Genomic DNA, 14107 nt, shown 5'->3' on the forward strand with positions numbered 1-14107 from the left:
TCTCCTTCTATTGCAGAGGTCCCCAACCTTTTGGGCACCAGGGACTGGTTCCATGGAGAGAGGTTTTTTCGTGGACTGGAGGGTGCATGCTTTTGTGTGCTACCTGCATCCTGCAGATTGGGCTTTGCTTTTTTGTGCGGACTGGTTGCTGGCATTCGGTGGCCCAGTACTGGTCCACGGACCGGGGGACCCCTGTTCTATTGTATTTGGGCTCACTTAAATTCCTTGCAATTCCTATAGTACAGACAATACTATACATAGCATTCTAGACTAAGGGAAAGTAACATAATTAAGTTTGTTTAAACTTTACACCACCAAACCACAGTATTAGTTTATTTAGTACCTTTTGGTAAACTCAAAATCTCTTACATAATTAGTTCCTAATTGCTGCTAACACAGTAGCACCGCAGACCCTTAGACACCAGCCCTTCATGATGAACTACATGAATATATGCTAGTCAAGCCAAGTGGCTTTCAGAAAGATGGGGAAAAGGGCCAAACACCCAGTTGTAATATTTCAAAGTAAATATTGAAATCAATAGGATTTTCTTCCAAATAAAACTGTTTAGATCTATTTTACCTACTGTAAGTACAGGACTTTCATACGTTTATAATGAATCTTGAATCAAGATTTTTGAATCTTGATGCAGTAGAATATAAATAATTCCAAGACTGGCTCCTGTGTGTGGAATGCTGCTTTTGATCAGAAACAGGGCACACTTTAATGTTATTTCAAATAAAGTTCCATAACTTTGAGAACTGATAAAATAGATAATATTATGGAAATAAACTAGATCCAGACTCCATCATGTTTTGAGTAAACCACTGGAAATCAATAGCATTTCATTTATTCATGATTTGCTCAGCTCATTTCATTGATTTTAGTGGTTCTACCCCGGCACAATTAATTTCAGATCCAATCTAATTACTGAAATGTACATTCAGAACTTTGTCTGCTAATAAGCTTGTGCAAGTTCTCTTTCCTGAAAATACAAGAAACTTCAAAAGCAACATCTTTTACTTTTCAAACAGCCTTCAATAGAAAATACAAGGTGGACTGGAAATGGACAGATGAATTCCAACCTTTTATGTTAAGTTTGCCCTTCCCATATGAGACAACGGCTTAAATTTCAAGTCATTCTTCTCCTCTTATCCCTATACCATGAAATATTGCATACATAATATTTAATTATAAAGTTACGTATTACATACCAAAGTTAATAAAATATTTAAGAAAATATTTTATTTTTAGAAATTGTCACTATTCAGTACATATACAAATTTAAAATGTTTCCTATTTGTTTTTCCAAATCGGTTGTTAAAAATACATTTTATAATTTCATTATGAATTATTTTATTTCCACAAATGGAAAAAAGTTTACTTTGTGTAAACTTTCAGTGTTCATCAGCAAACATGCATATATTATATCTTCATTTTTATTTTGCCTGGAGAGCTGCTGGATGTGCTACCACCACTTTTCAAAGAAAATATTGCTCTGAACCACACCAAGGTTTTCAAGCAGCTTGGAGATAGTTTCTATCATTGGAGGTGGTCCACAAACGTACCACAAAGTATTCTTGGAGATACATTTTTCTAGGTCACTTCCAGATAATCTTCCTTCTAGTAAAGAATACACAGAGTTAAGAAAACATTTATAAAGACATTTAATAGAACTATACAAATTTTTTGAAATGGGAGCTTCATAAATCATGCTGGCATAAGCATTTTCTCCTTGAATTGTTATAGCAGCCAGATCTTCCAGAAGGCATGAGTTTACATGGATCACACTTCTGCTAGGACGACTAATGAAGCAGTGGTGGATATGCATGCATTTAAAACAACCGGGGAGATTCTTTAGAGAAGCCATGCAAGAATTCCAGAGGAAGCTGATGCTTTAACATTTCAAAAGGTGCTTCAACCATGTCAAAATGCATGGATATATCCCTTTCCAATGCTTGCTTAATATTTAATAATTTACAAACAGAAAGTAGGATGCTAGTGGGTCCTTTTCTGCTGCTATAGAAAGTTTACAAGAATGTGTTTATAGTCCTTCATGTTTTATCCAAACTCTAATTGCTGTTAATAATATAACATCAAATTAAATATTTGCAATAAACATTTTCTTTAATGAAGCTAGTATCAAGGAAATTGAATAAACCATTAAAAGAAATATCTGTAAAGGCTATCCATATATCTTAGTAAGAGTCAACAGCAAGCAAAAATATATTAACTGCATTTGAAAACTGTTAACTTTCTTAAACATGCCATCCTTGCTCCAATGCCCATCTGGGAATGAGCTTTGTTGTCCATACTAGGACACATTTTTCAAAAAACATGCATAGCTTGCATAATGAATCCCTCCTCTCCTCATTTTACAGTCCTCACTTTCCAACCATTTGTTCAGACTGTTTAAAGTTGACAACAGTGCTGACAAAAATTAACTTTATGGCCCATTTACAACCTTTACCGTGCCCTACATGTTGTGCTGTGTCTGACCTGTTTTTTCTATGTTCCGGCCCTCAACTCTGAGAGGGAAGACCAAAAAAAGCAAATGATTTCTATAGCCTATGTTTCCTTTAGTAGAGGGGGGAAATTGGAGAGGAAAAGATTTCAAAGAGTAAACTATTTCCTCTCTCTGTACTGAGAGCAATGCAATCATGCCAGTAGTGGGAAAGGGTCACGCAAAAAAGAAAAAGAAAAAAAAAAGACTGCCAATAGAAATGATCAATGATTTAGACCAGCAATAGATGGAGAACTCATCAAATTTGCAGCTAACACCAAAATGGCAGGAATAGGCAACACTCCAGAAAATAGGCTCAAGATACAGAAGATCTTGACAAATTTGAACATTGGGCCCTATTTAACAAAATGAAATTTAATAGTTCTGCATTTAGGTAAGAAAAACCAAATTCACAGGTATAGAATAGGTGGTATCTGACTTAATAACTGCAAGAGGAATATTGGAGTCCTAGTAGACAATCACTTAAATATGAGTTTTGTTTATCAGTTTAAAAAAAATGTTGAAAGTCTACAAAAAGGTTCAGAGAACAGCAACAAAGATGATTAGGGGACTGGAAGCTAAAACATAAGAAGAAAGGTTGCAGGAATTGGGTGTATCTAGTATAATGAAAGAAGGATTAGAGCAGACATGTCAAACTCGCGACATCATGTGACGTTGCGCAACGTATCGGGACGGTTTTGCCATTGCCGGCAATGGGGTGGGCACAGCTTCCAGATGACAGGTCCGGCCTGCGGGCCGGCAGTTTAACACCTCTGGATTAGAGGGTGACATGGTAGTAGTGTTCCAATATCTAAGGGGCTGCCTATTCTCCAAAGCATCTGAAGGTAGATCAACTAGCAATGGATGGAAAGTAATTAAGGAAAGAAGCAACCTAGAACTAAGAAGAAATTTCCTGACAGGTACAACCATTAATCGGTGGAACAACTTGCCTCCAGAAGTTGTGGCTGCTCAAACACTGGAGGTTTTTCAGAAGAGACTGGACAGTCATTTGTCTGAAATGGTATGGGGTTTTCTGCTTGAACAAGGGGTTGGACTAGGCAACCTCCAAGGTCCCTTTCAACTGTTATTTTGTTATTTTTTGCCCTCTGGCAGAGTAGAAATATTAGAGAGGAAGAAATTTTTAGAGAGTTAATCATGTGGTTTCCTACTTAGTGACCACTTGGTCTAGAGCAGACATGTCAAACTCACAATGTCACGTGACGTCGCGCAACATACCGGGACAGTTTTGCCATTGCTGGCAATGGGGTGGACACAGCTTCCGCATGAAGCGTCCAGCCTACAGGCCGGCAGTTTGACACCTCTGGCCTAGAGGCAAAGTTGCTGGTTTCAGTTAGGGTCATTAAGTGAGAACTACCTGCATGGTATATTTACTTTGGTCCTCAGAGTATTAAAACTATAACTATAACTATAAATTGTCATACAATTTTTTTAATGCATCACAAAAATACACACCTTTGATGTAAGGCAGAAATTTCTCACAAATTGGTGAATTCTGCTTGGTAATGTGGAAACTGCATGTGATTTTTCCAGGAAATGCATTTGTCAAGCCAAGAATCTGTTTCTGGAATGTGCAAGATATTTAGTCATACCACAGTCAAATAAATCAAAGCAGATGTGTTGTCTGTATGGTCCAGATTCTACAAATTTAAAGAACAGTATAAGAATACTGTACTTTGAGCACACATTTTAAGAAAAAGGCAGTATAAATAATTCCCCCTTTTCTTACATTAATATATTATTTCAAATTCAGGCAACAATTCCTTATAGTGGAGTTCAGATATATAAATAAATTTTCAAGAAATAATCTAACCCTGTGCAGGTTTCTTCTTCTTACACAAAATATACTTTCAACTGTGGGTTCAGCAAAAGAAATAGAAGGAACATACTCCTTTTAAGTTCAGAAGAAAACAAGTGTCTTTTCAAACCCCTGTATACTGTTTCCAAAAGTCACTAAATGATTGTCAGAACAGCAGCACTTCCAGCTGACAGTATCTTGACTGGGCTGGACATCAGAGGCCTCCTGCAAATGTTGCTAGTTTGATTTGGGAATGAAAAGATTATGCTACTGCTGCTCAGATTAGGTCAAGCAATAGAAAATACAACACATGCTATTGACATTCTTCCCCTTACCTACTATTGCATAATGCTCAGTTTTACCAAGCTGCTTCAACAACTGGAGCAAGTCTGATATACAATAGAAACAATAGAGTGAGCAACTTGATATCCCAGACATCTTGTAGGCCTGAACCCCCTATTTTGTAATTCCCAATGCTCCCTCTGATCACAACAGTTATTTTGAAGCAGGAAAGATAAGAAATATATAAAATAAAGAGCGTTAATCAAAATATTTTGGGATCTCTTGAGGAAGCAAAGTTGCATTTTTCAAAAACCTGATCAAACTTGTAAAGGCCAAGTAAAATGCTCCTCATTTTACCTGAAGCAGCTGAAGTACCACAAAGTTTAATAATATATTAAAAATAAATGATTATAGTTGCTTCTTGCCTAATATGATTATTAGTTTTAGTTGGGGGAGGAGCACAAAGTTTGAAAACCTATAAGTGTTTAAGCCTTAAATTAGCTTTAAAAAAGTCCACCTGCTTACCAAAATAGAAAAATCTTTTCCTTCCTACGTTTATGACATAGCCCCACCTACTTTGCATCAACCTCCTACCCACTGCAGCTCCTGACTTCTCAAATAAAAAAAGGTTAAGTGTGTCTTGTAACTATTAAATCAAATAATGAAATAATATATAACAAAACCTACCCTGAACAGAAGTTCATGTACATTTTTTGCACAATAAAAGAGTTTGGTTATTCCCACTTCGCAACTATTTCCTTTCTTCTCTTGAGTTCTGTGAAGGTCTGCGATGTGGAGCAGTATAGAAAATAAAGGATTAATGCCTACTCCACCTGCTATGAGCACAATGTTTGCTGGAAGGTCTTCAGGCTGAGGATCATAAAAGAAGTTGCCTCCAACTCGCAAAGCCACTTCTGAATTAAGAGTACACTACAGGGAAGAACAAAAAAAGGCAAAAAAACAACAATATCAAAGATGGACTTCAAATAAAATCAGACAGGAAATTCTTTTAACTGAAAATCCATGTTAGTAGTGTTACATAGCTTACTGCAAATAAGTCAAATTAGTGCAATCCACACATTCTTCAATCATAAGAATGTTACTTAGCTGATTTGAGTAATAATAACATATGGTTTCATTCTTCGATACTATGAGATAGGTTTAAAGCAAACCAAGTTTGCTTTAAGCTTATCTCATAGAACGGCATCTTCTCAAAAGATCTTGGGAATTTAAGTTAGAATTCTAGTTTAGTGTTTATTTTACAACAATATACACAGATTGAGGCAGTTATTATGGTTACACAGTATGCAATACAGTTAGCAATCACAAAGATACATAAATTTTCCAGATAAATCACAATTCTGAAGAAAATATTTAAAAACAATATTAAACTAAAATAGATAATAGGTAATAAGGTATAATCCAGTTTTACTCTATCAGCCATCCTCCAGTGTTAATAAAGAATTCAGTTCCAACCCATTTGAGCAGACACCAGACTGGGGAAGAATCCAATGTAATGCGAGAGAAAGTGTGTTTTCTTCTCCATCTCTCAGCACTTCAGGACACATGTTGGACTCAAGAAGGAGAGGGAACTGCCTACCTTGGTTCTACCAATGAAGGAGATTCTGTACCAAATGAGGATTGTTGGATGCCTCACATTTTTTTATGTTTTGTATGCATATGTATATACCAGGGGTAGGCAACCTTGGCTTTTATGACTCGTGGACTTCAACTCCCAGAATTCCTGAGCCAGCATGACTCAGCTTGGAAACTCTCCCTTTCCCCTCAGCATGGCTGGCTCAGGAATTCTGGGAATTGAAGTCCACGAGTCATAAAAGAGCCAAGGTTGCCTACCCCTGGTATATACCAATGTATACATACATATGTGCACACATATATTTTATGCATGTAGATGTATGAATGTGTATTTATCTGTACGTGTATAAACACACACACACACACACACACAGTATATATTTTATCCACAAAAGACAAACAGTGACTAAACAAAACTCACAAATGTATTACATATGAGAACTGAAATGATTTTATTACTGAAGGATAATTTAAAAGTATTTCTAAAGTAGTCAGGCTGTTGGAAATTTGAAATAAAACACTCCAGTGATTTGACTAAGACCTAGTGAGTCCCCTTAAAGCACTTCCTCTGATACAAAGATAAATCCGAATTCCAGTATGGTATCTTCCCCTTTGTCATTAATCTAACCATTCTAACAATTGTCCTTTTTGAGTGGATGCCAGTACTGAAATTGCAGGCTTAAAAAAAAGAGGAATAAGCTAGCCCTAGAAACACTCTGCTCATGATAGTTAGAATCCAAGATATATTTTTCCATAAGCTGCAGAATCATGTCTATGTGCTCATCAAAATTATAATAGCTATAAAACAAATGTATATAGTAAAAATAGTTTATCACCATTATTTTCCCCCAAGTCAAATATATTCCTATATTTATCTATCCCTATATTTCCTGACCATCTTAAGAAAAAAGCTGCACTATATTATAGAATTAATGTTAACTTCTTAACAGTTTCAAAATCCAATCCAATTTAGCACTATACTATCATTACAGTTTCAGATCATTTTTAAAAATTAAAATATCAAAAACAATAAAAACCATAAAACAATAAAAACTCAATAAATTGCTTCAGTACAAGTAGTCCTCAATTTACAACAGTTCATTTAATGACCAAAGTTACAATGGCACTGAGAAAAATGACTTATGACCATTTTTCAGTTACGACCTTTGCAACATCCCCATGATCATGTGATCAAAATTCAGATGCTTAGCAACTGGTTCATATTTATTGCTGTGTTCCAAGATCATGTGATCACATTTCGCGACCTTCTGACAAGCAAAGTTAATGGAGAAGCCAGATTTACTTAACTCAAAACATTTTCTCCATATGAGAGCATCCAGACACTTGACATAAAAAAACCCTTAATGATAGCTAGCAGTTCTAGCATTAGCTAATGCTTTTAACTGCTTTAATTACTGTGATACTACGAGTTTAATTTAAAATATTAAAGCAGGAAGAAAAGTCTTAGGAAATGCCCCTGAGGCAGATAATTATGAGGTTAGATTTTTGGAGTTCCCTAATGAACAACAGAGATGTGATAGAAAATCCCCACCAGGATTTGTCTAAGAATGTGTGGTACAGCCACACTGGTTCTATACATTTTCAGAATACCTTTCAAAGTCAATTATTTTATTGAAATTCCAATGGTGTGTGACAGTAACCTATTTAAGAACAGTAGGACTACTTTTTATGGTATATGGTAATGGATGGATTAGGAGCAACCTGGGAAATGAAGAGGGACAGAGAAAGGGAGAGAATTGCTCAAATGATAAGATTGCATTGATTTTACACTGATCCATTAGTCAACAAAAACAGAAGAAAAGCATATTGTTCATAACACATATAAAGGGGTGTCCCCTCCACAACGCTTATCTTTTACAAATTATCCTTTATAAGCCATAGTTTGGTAGTGAAAATGTTTAAAGAGATAAACAATTCATCAGCCCACTAGTTTTCAGTAGACAGCAGTTTTTCTAGAGCAAAAAGGTGGCATCTAAAAAGTAAACCTATTTTATTTCATGTAAACTTTCATGAGTCCCAGGCCAAGTCTTTAAATATATCTGATAAAGAGGATGTTATATATAGGAGTTTATGTGATAACACTTGCATTCGTATTTCAGATATAATGTTTGCTATTTGAGTATTGGTCAATGAGCCCACTATCTGGCAGCTTTGTGTTTTAGCAACATCACAAAAATTAAGTTTAGGTTCAAAGATCTTCTTCCTTCTGGTATTACCTCACATTTGTTCATTTTTAGAATGGAAATGAGACTAATTTTGTATTAGTTAATTTCTGCCATTTAACTGTGCTTTTTGAAATATTCCACCTGCCACTATACTTATATAATTCAATAAGAGAAGACTTTTGTATAGGTGGACCATGTACTGGCAGAGATTTTATATTTGTATGAAAGAAAAACAAGTCAACCCAAAACAATGTACATTAATTAAACACAGATTATGCTAGCTAAAATGTTGCGTTTATACAGATTTAAAGTTTTATGAAGAGCGAGGAAAAGAGCAGCTTTTTATCTTTTGTACACAGATTATTTCATGTTTAAGTGTGATGACAGATATGGCATTTAACAAGTCTAGCACAATACTAATGAAGAAGAAAAATAACAGCTCTCAAAAGAAACCAGCATGGCTGCATAAAGAACTCTCTGATAAATTAAAAGACAAAAAGGACAAGTATAGAAAGTGGAAAGAGGGACACATAGCTAAGGAAACATATCAGCAGATAGCTCGAGCCTGCAAAGATGAAGGGAGGAAAGATAAGGCTCAAAATGAACTAAGATTTGCGACAAAAGTTAAAAATAACAACAACAAAAACTTCTTTCAACATGTAAAAAACAAGAAAAAAATCAAGGAAACGATTGGTCCATTAGTGAAAATGGCAAAAAGGTGTCAAGCAACAGGGAGAAAGCAGAACTACTTAACTCGGTTTTTTTTGCGTCCATCTTTACACAAAGGGAAAAAATAGTCCAACCTATGAAAAACAGCATTGTAAAAAACAGATCAGAAAAACAAGTTAAAATAGGCACGAAAATGGTAAGTGAGCACCTGTTCATCTTTGACGAACATTAAACCCCAATGTTGTGAAGGAACTGGCGTGATCTCAGAACCACCAAACTATATCTTTCAAAGATCCTGGAGTACTGGGGAACTACCAGAGGACTGGAAAAGAGCTGATTTGTTTCCATCTTCAAAAAAAGGAAAAAATAGATCTAGGAAACTACAGACCTATCAGCCTGCTCAATATCTGGGAAGATTCTGGAAAAGATAATCAAGCAATGAATCAGTGAACACCTAGAGGCAAACAAAGTCATTACCAAAAGCCAACATAGGTTTGTCAAAAACAGATCATGCCAGACAAATCTTATTGCATTTTTTGACCAAGTGACAAAATTAGTGGACCAGAGGAAAGCTGTGGATATAATTTACTTGGATTTCAGTAAGGCATTTGATAAAGTAGACCACGACCTATTACTTAATAAGATAGAAAAATGTGGGTTAGACAGCATCACCACCAGATGGATTCGTAATTGGTTGACCAACCACACTCAATGTGTAGTCCTCAATGAAACTGCATCTACATGGAGGGAAGTGTGCAGTGGGTACCCCAAGGTTCTGTTTTAGGCCCAGTATTCTTCAACATCTTCATCAATGATATGGATGAGGGATAGATGGGGAACTCATCAAATTTGCAGACAATACCAAGCTGGCAGGAATAGCCAACACTCCAAAAGATAGGCATAAGATACAGAAGGATCTTGACAAACTTAAATATTGGGTGCTATTTAACAAAATGAAATGTAATGGTGAAAAAAGCAAGGTTCTACATTTAGGCAAGAAAAAACAGTATAAGTGGTACCTCACTCAATAGTAGTAACTGTGAGAGGGATCTTGGAGTCCTCTGCCAAAAAAAGCCAACATAGTTCTAGGCTACATTAACAGAGAGATAGAGTCAAGATCACATGAAGTGTTAATACTACTTTATAATGCGTTGGTAAGGCCATACTTGGAATACTGCATCCAGTTTTGGTCACCACGATGTAAAAAGATGTTGAGACTCTAGAAAGAGTACATAGAAGAGCAACAAAGATGATTAGGGGACTGGAGGCTAAAACATATAAGGAACAGTTACTGGAATTGGGTATATCTATTTTAATGAAGAGAAAGACAAGGGGTGACATAATAGCAGTGTTCCAATATTTCAGAGGTTGCCACAAAGAAGAGGGAGTCAAGCTATTCTCCAAAGCACCTTAAGGCAGGACAAGAAGCAATGGATGGAAACTAATCAAAGAGAGAAACAACCTAGAACTAAGGAGAAATTTCCTGACTGTTAGAACAATTAACCAGTGGAACGCCTCCAGAAGTTGTGAATGCTCCAACACTGGAAGTTTTTAAAGAAGAGATTGGACAACCATTTGTTTGAAATGGTCTTGGGTTTGCTGCCTGAGCAGGGGGTTGGAATAAAAGACCTCCAAGGTCCCTTCCAACTCTTTTATTTTGTTTTATTTATTTGTATTGTATTGTATTGTGTTGTAAATAATTTAATACACATTAAACTGTACTCTAGCATTAAATTTATGTCTTATGGTACAGGCAAAAGGATAAGACAATTCAAAGTAATAATAATGCTGAATTATATATAAAACAAGATGTAAAAATAAATTTAAAGAACACTAAAAACAAAATTATTAGGAGCTTTTATATAGATACCTGAGTATGAATCCAGTGAGCAGGTGGGTGTGATGTACGTTTTACTGCAAGTTCTAATATTCCCTCTTCTTCCAACATACCAGGACTCGAACATATTGAGAATCCACCAACAACAGGAACTCCAGGTATAAAGAAGTCTACCCTAAAATAAAATAGCTTTCCATTTAATTTCTTCTATGCAATGTCTTGGAACAGGTTTCTTTTTTACTATTTAAAACTTCTGACAAGATTATTCAAATGTGTACAGTTTAATAATGGATTAAGCATATAGATATTTGTTAGAACCCTGCTATGTAAACTTAACTAATTACATAGAATGTTACATTACTATTTGTATAGGCAAAGTTCATGGAAAATCACATAGAAGATATTTAGCTGGTAAAGCAACAATGGGTAAAATACCATTAAAGACTAGCAGGACAGATCAAATGTTAGTATTATTTTCAGATTTACAAATATGAATCGTAGTAGCATAATAGATTCTTTCCTCCTTGTATTCATTCAGGTAGTTCTCGACTTATAATCACAACTAGGCCTGGAATCTCGTTTGTTGAGCAAAGTGGTTGTTAAGTAAGTTGTCACGTGACTGCACATGTAACTGCTTTGCTCAATGGCCCAATCCAAGCCCTTCTGATTGCGGTTATTAAACAAATACATGGATTGTTAAGTGGATGGTAAGGAGTGCAGGTGGGGCAGACTCTGGGGAGGTCCACTTAGAGGAGCTGAAAATCTTTCCTGCTGAAATCCAAGCACCGCTGAGAGAAAGAGAGAGAGAGAGAGAAAAAAGGAGTCTCCCCCAGCTGTCTGAGGCATCCCATAGTCCTTACCTTACTGGGCTGCCTCTCTGTTCTCTGCTTGGATTTTGGCTCTGCATCTCTGGGGGCTAAAAGAGCTACCTGCCCATGGATATCAGCTCTACTTTGGCAGGGTGCAAAAACAGAGGTCAAATCATCAGAATCTGACCTCCATGTCTCCACTGCCAAAGAGTTAAGCTCCACCCTGCATGCGTAAGAGAACATGTCAGTAGGGTGCAGAAATGACGGATCTGAGCTCTGTTTCCCATGGAGGATATCAGTTCTGTGCACAGAAGGGAATTCCTTCAGCCTGATACAGAAATAAAGCTCAAATAATCAGGATCTTTCTTTTTCCCCACTGAATTGAAAGAGTTCAGCTCCTCTCTGAAAGAGCTTTTTTAGCCAGCCTACAGACATGAGAATGAGTGCCTTGGCAGGGGGCAGCAGCTTGTAACCTTCCCTACCACCTTCTCCATCGACAGTTATAAGACAAGAATTGCCTGTAGTCGGGTTTGGATGCTGTTAGTGGCAACAATTAAACTTCTTCCTACTGAAATTACTGTTGGCGGAATAACAATGGCAACTCACTAACCCGTCTAAAATTTTCCATAACAGAAAACTCAAAACAAAATCTTCAGTTGGCTTTTAAAGTAAAGAATGGATGTCTGAATCTTATTCATTTACTATACACATATCTCTGTTTTTAATCAATGCAATCAAAGCAGTTTACAATTTTTAACATAAAAGTAAACAGCCTTATAAATGATATAAAAAAGGAAAACAAAATGAGACAAAAGAAAAATAAAATTTATGTTCTAAACATAAAATTGTAATTGATCTAGATACATAATGGCAAATATATATGGTTAAAAGGTTATTGTCAGCAGTGCCACAAAACTTGTACTGATAGCATATTCTTAAAATGTAAAGTTTCATTTCAAGAATATTATATTACCATCCAATTTATTTCTATCTGAATCATTTTACAAATGGATAATTTCCATCTTATCAGAGATATGTTTGCCTGGCATTTTCAAAAGTTCAGTTGTAATTTTGTCAATACTGCTACAATTTAATCCAATTTTTAATCCAGTTTTTTAAAATAATACTTAACAAAAAGTACTTTAAAGTATGTGCAATTATTTATTTGTATTTTATTTATATAAACACATTTATAACCCTTGTAAATTAATCCATGTATTGTAGTGCCCTCTAGTGAGAAATTATTCTGCCTGTTAAATGTTGTAAAACCGAACTATGAACATATATGAAAGTTCAAATTTAGTACAAAGTGAACTCTAATCTGTCTTCTTTTGTAACCCAATTAAAAACCAGCCACCCTGACAGCATTTATCTGGACCTCATACCATTTACCTTAGAATATTATTACTATTTCTTTTATTATTTGAAACCTTGCGGAACCTAATGCAAACTACAATTAAAACAGATTTATTTACAGAACACATCACTATAATGCTACTGGCATTCAGAAGAATCAGTAGAAAAGAAGACTATACAGAATATATTTAACGGTTTATAAATACAGATTATAATACAGATTACAATACAGATTACAATGCCTTGGTAAGGCCACACTTGGAATACTGCATCCAGTTTTGGTCACCACAATGTAAAAAAGATGTTGAGACTCTAGAAAGAGTACAGAAAAGAGCAACAAAGATGATTAGGGGACTGGAGGCTAAAACATATAAGGAACGGTTGCTGGAATTGGGCATCTCTAGTTTAACAAAGAGAAGGACGAGGGGGGACATGATAGCAGTGTTCCAATATCTGAAGGGCTGCCACAAAGAAGAGGGAGTCAAGCTATTCTCCAAAGCGCCTGAAGGCAGGACAAGAAGCAACGGGTGGAAACTAACCAAAGAGAGAAGCAATCTAGAACTAAGGAGAAACTTCCTGATAGTTAAAACAATAACCAGTGGAACAACCTGCCTCCAGAAGCGGTGAATGCTCCAACACTGGAGGTTTTTAAGAAGAGACTGGACAGCCATTTGTCCAAAATGGTATAGGATTTCCTGCCTGAGCAGGGGGTTGGACTAAATAACCTCCAAGGTCCCTTCCAACTTTATCATTATTATTATTATTGTTATAATCATTAAACCACTAAAATAAAAAATGAATTTTCAATCTGAAAAATGCAGTATATTGGATAATGTAATAGAAAAATGTATTTATTAATCATTAATGTAGCCTAGGACAAGAAAGCAAAGGTCCATTTAAAATATTATTGTGGCCTGACGTTCGTTCGTTCATTCATTCATTCAATTTAATGGCCACCCATTTTACTGATTGATTGATTGATTGATTGATTGACTGACTAATACAATTTACTGGCCGCCCATCTTACCACAGGGTAACTCTGGGAGGCTTACAGT

The 14107-nt window shown here is 35.8% G+C and overlaps 1 protein-coding gene across 1 annotated transcript in view; it reads right to left on the bottom strand.

Moving 5' to 3' along the window:
* Positions 1-330: 330 nt before the first annotated feature.
* OXNAD1 (oxidoreductase NAD binding domain containing 1) overlaps positions 331-14107 on the bottom strand; it is a 26418-nt gene continuing 12641 nt past the window's right edge. Inside the window, exons 5-8 of the mRNA XM_015810745.1 lie at positions 10921-11062; positions 5287-5529; positions 3975-4083; positions 331-1621 (exon numbers count right to left, since the gene is read on the bottom strand). Of these exons, the coding sequence (XP_015666231.1) occupies positions 1467-1621; positions 3975-4083; positions 5287-5529; positions 10921-11062 (649 nt within the window). The 3' untranslated portion in view covers positions 331-1466. The remainder of the gene's footprint in view (positions 1622-3974; positions 4084-5286; positions 5530-10920; positions 11063-14107) is intronic.

The sequence above is a fragment of the Protobothrops mucrosquamatus genome, unplaced genomic scaffold (assembly GCF_001527695.2).
Source record: "Protobothrops mucrosquamatus isolate PMUCROS unplaced genomic scaffold, P.Mucros_1.0 scaffold18, whole genome shotgun sequence".
NCBI classification, from domain to species: Eukaryota; Metazoa; Chordata; class Lepidosauria; order Squamata; family Viperidae; genus Protobothrops; species Protobothrops mucrosquamatus.